Source organism: Bison bison, unplaced genomic scaffold (assembly GCF_000754665.1).
Source record: "Bison bison bison isolate TAMUID 2011002044 unplaced genomic scaffold, Bison_UMD1.0 scf7180017864367, whole genome shotgun sequence".
Classification (NCBI taxonomy): Eukaryota; Metazoa; Chordata; class Mammalia; order Artiodactyla; family Bovidae; genus Bison; species Bison bison.
This window is the reverse complement of record NW_011494939.1, coordinates 1,170,250-1,178,106: the sequence shown is the minus strand read 5'-3', so window position 1 is coordinate 1,178,106 and position 7,857 is coordinate 1,170,250. Positions and strand designations below refer to the sequence as shown.

Below are 7,857 nucleotides of genomic sequence, written 5' to 3'. Positions count from 1 at the left end.
TCTCCAACACCACAGTTCAAAAGCATCAGTTCTTTGGCACTCAGCTTTCTTTATGGGCCAACTCTCACATCCATACATGACTACTGGAAAAACCATAGCTTTGACTAGACAGACCTTTGTTGGCAAAGTAATGTCTCTGCTTTCTAATATGCTGTCTAGGTTGGTCATAACTTTTCTTCCAAGAAGCAAGCATCTTTTAATTTTATGGCTGAAGTCATCATCTGCAGTGATTTTGGAGCCAAAAAAAATAAAAGTCTGACACTGTTTCCCCATCTATTTGTCATGAAGTGACAGGACCAGATGCCATGATCTTAGTTTTCTGAATGTTGAGTTTAGCCAACTTTTTCACTCTCCTCTTTCACTTTCATCAAGAGGTTCTTTAGTTCTTCTTCACTTTCTGCCATAAGGGTGGTATCATCCGCATATCTGAGTTTATTGATAATTCTCTCGGCAATCTTGATTCCAGCTTGTGCTTTATCCAGTCTAGTATTTCTCATGATGTACTCTGCATTTAAGTTAAATAAGCAGGGTATGGCATCACCGACTCAATGGACATGAGTTTGAGTAAACTCCGGGAGCTGGTGATGGACAGGGAGGGCTGGTGTGCTGCAGTCCATCAGGTTGTAAAGTTGGACATAACTGAGCAACTGAACTGTAACTTAGGTGCTTTGCATGCGTCATCCAGTGATCCTCACAACAGTATTGTAGGATGAAGAATTCACATTTTAGAGATAGGGCTTAGAGCAGTGAAGGAATTTTTGCAGTATGAGATAGAGGGAAGATTAAATATAAAGCTTCTGGTGTCTGGCTGGTGCAGCAGATAGCAAATAGGTAAGTAGTCATGATTATTGTCACAGTGTTTGGCAAGCTCAGGATTTAGTCTTAAGTCTGTTTAGTTCAAGCCCATGTCTTTATATACCACCACAATGGGCCCTATAGAAACACAGGAAAAGAAAAAACGTAATTTAAGATTCATGTTAAAGCTATGAATCATTCACTAAGTAGATCTTTGTCCCTGTCTACTATGTTCCAGATGCTATGGAAAGAGCTTCCAACCATCCCTTGTCTCCGAAGACTAGCTCAGGATGCCACAGGTTGCTATAGTGCCCTTTCTCCCCAATGCATGTAATTTCCTATTTAATGCCTATTGCCGGTGCTGAAGAGTAAACTCTTTGGAGGAAAATGTCTACTGTGATGACCACTTTATCTCCAGTGGGTATCTTCGTGACCCACTGGAGATAATAAAAAAAAGTTTTATTAATGCTTTCCTCCAAGAACACTTTCAAACTGCTTTTAAAAAATCTCTCCATTATATCTGTATATGACCCCAGCTATGCTAAAAAAAAAAAGATTCAAGAAAATTTCTCAGATTTCTTTATGGATGGTGGGATTATCAGTATTTCTTGTAACACTTTCTATATCTTCTAGAAGTTTTTGTATATAATAATAGAAAGGAGAAAATAAAAGTTATTAGTGTTGAAAAATAACATGTGAAGTCTAAAAATACTGAACATAAAGGTACGTAGGTGTAGCATCATGAACAATGTCCTCTGACAAGACTTATCTGCTTCCATGCTCCTTCCCCTTCTCCTACAAAACTGAATGGTTCCTGCAAGCAGGGGCTCAGGGATAGGACATCCTTCTCCCAAATACTCTGGCAGAACTATGAGGTGGTAATTCGATTGCTTCAGGAATCCTCAGATCAAAATCTGCAAGTAGCTGGGTGAGGCAGCCCTCTTCTGGGGTAATAAGAAAATGCAACCACACCAAAGGATGATGGCTGGATTGTAAACGGCCCTTAGGGCACAAGGGTATTCAAAAGCTATTCACTGAAAATGAATTTTTGAAGCTAAAAGTTCATTTTGGAAGTTGAAGCATTAAGTATGTGTCTAAAGTCTCTGAGCTTCAATTTCTCATCTGTAAAATGCAGAAAGTAATAGTACCTCCTAAGGTCATTTTGAAAATAAAGTGAGTAAATTCAGTTATTCAGCACAGTGCTCAGCAGACAGTAAATGCTTAATAAATGACAGGCATTATTTTAGCTTTTACTCATTTCACAATTTTTGCAGTGATTATTTTACCTTGTGGAACCCCTTCAGTGTTTACAAAAAAAGACCCTAAGGAATATTGTATATTGCATCTTAAAAAGAAATGAACATGTGTATACACTTAAAAAGAACAATTTATGGCTAAAAACCATGAAAACATTAAACTTTGAGATGTGTTCACTGAAAAATTGTTTATTAAGGTGTTAATGTTTTATATAGTTGATTCAACATTTGTATAACTTAAAATTCTGAGTTGCCCTTGAGTAATCTAGGTATCTACAACACTCACATGTATGTAAATTGCATATTTCCTGATATTCAACATAGGTTTCTCTAACTTCCATTTATCAGACAAGTAAAACAATACACCTTTATAAGTTCACAAATTCCGATTTCTCTGAATTTTTTTTTATCATATTCAAACCTTCTTAAAAGAGGAAACTGAAAGCCCCAAACCAGAAACCTGAATCTGCCTTTCACAATATATATCAAGTCATCATGATATACGCTTTAAACATCTTACAACTTCATCAGTCACACCTCAGTAAAGCTGAGGAAAAAAATGAAATCGCACACAAAACCGCCTTAATCTGAACCAATATTGAGAAACAGAGCATTGAAAATGATCTTTCATTTATCACACAGAAAAAATACAGAATATATTTAGTAATTTATTTTCACCTAAAGACAATATACTTTGTACTTAGAGAAACAAAAGATTAGTTGTCAGGGGTTGCTTTTGGAGAATGATCAATAAGTTCCTTATCGATGGTTGGATAGTGAAACCAGGGGCCATCACCTCTTGCTCTCATTAATCTTCGTACTTCCAGCTCCTTTAATCTGTAAGAAATAGAATAGTGATGTTGTGATTACAGCATTTCCAATTATAAATGTAATGAATTATCTCTGTAAAGAACAACCACTTGAGAGTCTTGCTTTTGTGTAAAATATAATGTCCCTCCACAGATCCATTGATACACACCTATAAGCAAAATTTGGGACTTATTTTGGCTTTTATTATCTTGCTTATGTAGTTAGCCAATGAATATTATTTTTAATCCCTCAAGCATCACTTGAAATGATAATGAATTCTCTCCTCCTGTCCCTGTTCTTTGTCTGGGCAAATCACTTTCACTTGAACAACGGTAATGCATTTCCTGTCTTCTTGCCTTTTAAATGTTAAGAGAGTCATTTACAGAATGTCTACTATTATGACTATCTGTTGTGCCAAATGCTAGGAATTAAAACAGGAACAGGCCTTCCTGAGGAGCGCACATGCCGTCTACACTGGCTGCCCATTACTATTAGGACAGAAGACCTTTCGACAGCAGGGACGGTGTCTCATTCACTAGCCACCAACATCACACTGAGCCTGGTCAACACTGGACAGACCATCAATACTGGTAAAGAAAAGTAAAACCAGGATAAAGAAAAACATTCTCCAACTCTAAGATCTACTTATCCGTCCTCCGCCTTCTTTACAAACTGAATAATCTCTGCTCTAGAAAGATAGGTTCATTTTTTCACAGCCAAGCCTTTGTGTAAACTACCACACATTCCTGGAATAATCCCTTTTCCATCAGGCCTTTTACTTTCCATTTTTACAGACTACATAGATACTAACTTTTTACATCACTGGAAATTTATCATAGTTATTTATTAACTTTATTAACCTTAACCAGCTTACCAACCCAATCTATGACAGATAATATATCTTTGCGGTGGTATAAGATAATATATTTATATTTATTAAGAAAATATATTTCTCTTTTGGGGAGATTAAATACAATCTTTTTCTTTTTTACTCTTTAGAATGTAATTATTCAAAATGAAAGTAATTAAAATATTCATCACAGAGACTGGTTAAACAAATTATGGTTCACCCATATAATGGACAGCCTACGCACCTGTTAAAAAGAATGAGGGAAATCTACGTAAATAGTAACATGGAAAGGAGGGGCCAGATATACTGTTAGGTTAAAAAAGCAAGGTATAAAATGAATATGTGTACCATCTTCCCATTTCATTAAAAAACAGAAAAAAGCATTTGTAACTGTGTATATATACACATGAAGAGAGTATTAAAAATTGTGGAGGGTTGAAACTAACAGTTATCTCCCTATGGAAGACAGTCCCTTCCTATTTTATGCCTTTCATTTACGATTCAGTTTGCTATACACCTAAACATGTATTTTTAAAAAAACTGTAGATACTCCCCATTCCATGCTCACACTGGCATTTTTATTTTAGGGGTAAAAGTCAGAGTCCTGCTTTTATTTTTACTTTGTTTTGAAATTATTCACAATCTCCATATGTCTAAGAAATTTTAGAATCTTGTGTTTTACCAAAGGTATATGTCTGAAGTTCAAAAATGTCCAAAGTTAACCAAATATGAGGCATAATGCTGAACACACTCTTAAATACTTAATAACAGTTCTATATGGTAACTACATATACATGTAATTTTACATCCAGAAAACAAGCTAATCATATGTTCATTTAATCATTTAAATATTCTTCAATACCATAGCAATTTTTGTAAACTACAAAGTTAAAACAGAACGAATGGGAAGTAAATCAGTGTAGCCTGGGGTCAAGAGTTGAGGAAGGGGGTTGACTGAAGGGACAGGAAAGGGACTCACTAGGTGATCAAAATGACCTGATTGTGGTGATTTCAGTTTATTTTTGTCAAAACTCACTGAACTTAATGGGTACATCTGATTGTATGTAAACCTCACTCCAAATAGCAAAATAAATCTCAAATAAGATCATATTTAAAAGTAGCCAAAGGAAATATGAGCAAACATTAAAAAAATAATTTGGCACTTGTATATTTACTTATTTTATTACTCACAAAGACATATACATGACATAAAATTCTGGAAGCTAAAGAAAAAGACTGACAAACCTAACAATAATTAAACAAGTAATTTATATAAAGTAATTAAAATGTCAGTATCTAGTAAGTGTTCAAAATATATTAGGTATTACTGCACTTTTTTTATCTGAAACATAAAAACACTATGTTGCAAAAAAATTCTATACTGTCAGAAGACAAATGACAAGCCAGAGAAAACAAATCTGCAACAAAAACAAAAGGGGTTATTTTAATCAATGCACAAGTTAGTAGAAAAATGGGCAATTTATAAAAAAGAAATACAAATAACCAATAGATGAAAAAATGCTCAACTCTGCCAAAAAATACAGAATTGAAATGATGAGATAACATTTTCAACGATCTTATGAGCAAAAATATTTAGGTTTGATAAATTCCTTTACTGGGAAAGGTATGGAGAAACAGAATTAACTACTATGTATTGATGACAGAAAAGACAACTGGTACAACTTTTTAAAGAGGAATCTGACAAGAGCTATCTGAAATGTAAAGCATGGGCTTCCCCGGTGGCTCAGTGGTAGAGAATCTGCCTGCCAATGCAGGAGATACAGGTTCGATCCCTGGTCTGGGAAGATCCCACATGCCTTGGAGCAATGAGGCCTGTGTGCCACAACTTCTGGACCACTGCTCTGGAGCCCGCAGGCCCCAACCACTGAAGCCCGCGCCCCCTAGAGCCCATGCTTTACAAGAGAGGCTACCACAATGAGAAGCCCATGCACCACAACTGGGGAGTGGCCCTGCTTGTCACCAACCAGAGAAAAGCCTGTACAGCAAAGAAGACCCAGCACAGCCAAAAATAAACAAATACATTTTTTAAAAATGTAAAGCATAACATGTGGTTAACAGAGCCACTGCTAGGAATTTATATTCCAGATATACTGAATAAATAAGCAAAATACATACGTAAGGTATATTCGGCACAGCACAATGTACAATATCAAAAAACTTGAAAAGAGCCTAAAAACCAACAAGAGGTCCCCTACTGGTTAAAAAAATTAAGGCACATCCATGCAGTGCAACTATTAGAAAGAATGGAGTATATGCTATTTCAGGAGATCATCAAGATACAGTAGGCCCTCCCTATCCTCAGAGGGCTGACTATTCTACACCATTTTATACAGAGACTGGAGCATCCTCAGATTTTTGATATCTGCTGGAGGTGCTGGAACCAATCTCTCACAGATATCAAGGGATGACTATGTATTTACATGAAATGAAAAAACGCACAGAACAGTGTTGGTAACAGGATTCCATTTGTGTTAATACATTTTGTAAATGATATATACAATATATATTTTTAATGTAAAAACTTTTTCCTAGGAATGTATACAAGAAATCATTATTAAATAGTGGTCACCTTAAAGGATCAGATTGGGTGCAGAAGAAAAGGGAATCGCAGGGAGAAGGGGAAGGACAGGGCTGCTTTGCACTTAAAGAGTCAGGACATTTCCTGAATTCCTTGTAATAATGTGACAGATATTATCCCGAATAGTCTCCTAGTCTCCAATGCATCATCTTTAAAGATGGCGAAGATCCTCTCGCCATCTTCACCCTTTTACACAGAGCATCTTACTGTGTTGAAGAAATCGTTTTATTAAATTTCTTCCTGTGGTTTGCAACTGTAGGAAAGGATTTTCTTCCCTGCACTCCACCCCCCACCCTTCTTTTACCGTAATTCAGCCTTTTCAGCTTCAATTTGAAGGATAGCCATTGTTCTTTCATAATTCTTTTCAGGACCATCAAAGAAAGTTCGGGCAATCCATCTTGATATAGGATGCTACAAGAGAAAATTTGTTTTAAGATTAGTGTCTAAAAAGTACATCACTTTTCCAGTGTACTGTTTTCCTAAAAGGACCATCTCAGGTTAATCAGTAATACTTTTATGTAATCCGTTCTGTAGATACTGTATTTGTCTTCATTTACAGGTGAGCAAATTCTATAAGACTGTACAGTTACTAGGTTGCAGTGTCTGGACTCAGGCCAGTCTGACTCCAAAACTTGTGCTCGTTCTTATTACACTATGCTCTGAGTATCTTAAGCGGCAGATTTCAGCGTGAAAGCTGGGGTTTGGTGATCCCAAAATGGAGCTGTTTTTACCAGTGAGTAAAGATAAGCTAATTGTATGGCTTTACCTTAAGATTTAATAATGAAATATTTCTTTTCTAAAATGTAATTCATTCAGATAACAAAACATGGAAACACACACTGTAATCAAGGCCATCTTACTACAACACTTATAAAGACAAGTAACAGAATTAATCTGGGACTTTAGTAGCAATGACAGTATGGTAAAATGATTAATTCATAGTGCAGGTGCTGGAGTCAAGACCCTCTAGGTTCCAATACTGACCCTATCCCTGAAACAGGTCACCTACTTCCTTTTAAGATTCAGCTTCCTCAGCTTTAAAGTGGGAAAAATAATAGTACTATTTACATGGAATGAGATAATATTTGTAAAACACTATCAAAATGCCTGCTACACAGTGAGTATTCAACAAATCATAGCCAGCATTAGTATCAGGACAATTTTTCCTATGGTGTAGAACATAGGATAAATTTTGTTACTATGCTAGGTTAATAACATAGTACAGAGTCAGTCTTTAAAAAATCATGAAGCTTAAGGTAATATAACAATGCAGATAATTACCCAAAGAAATTGCTTACAAAAAGTGAATACAAAATGCATCATTTATTTGATATAAAAAACTGAATTTAAAACTGTATCACAATTGCTAAATTAAGCTATTAACCAGTACACTGACAAGGCACCTAACCCTGCAAATAACTTTTAGTGACCTATACCAACCTTGAAATATTCCCAGTGTTCTGGGACGTAGCCTTCTGGAATTTCTGCTAACTCAGCTTCACCTAGTAAGAGAAAACACTGATATTCAACTTTAGTAACAGGAGTTT

General features: G+C 35.8%; 1 protein-coding gene across 1 annotated transcript in view; it reads right to left on the bottom strand.

Annotated features, from left to right (window-relative positions):
- Nucleotides 1-2,220: 2,220 nt before the first annotated feature.
- NDUFB5 (NADH dehydrogenase (ubiquinone) 1 beta subcomplex, 5, 16kDa) overlaps nt 2,221-7,857 on the bottom strand; it is a 15,262-nt gene continuing 9,625 nt past the window's right edge. Inside the window, exons 4-6 of the mRNA XM_010855622.1 lie at nt 7,751-7,812; nt 6,615-6,721; nt 2,221-2,888 (exon numbers count right to left, since the gene is read on the bottom strand). Of these exons, the coding sequence (XP_010853924.1) occupies nt 2,768-2,888; nt 6,615-6,721; nt 7,751-7,812 (290 nt within the window). The 3' untranslated portion in view covers nt 2,221-2,767. The remainder of the gene's footprint in view (nt 2,889-6,614; nt 6,722-7,750; nt 7,813-7,857) is intronic.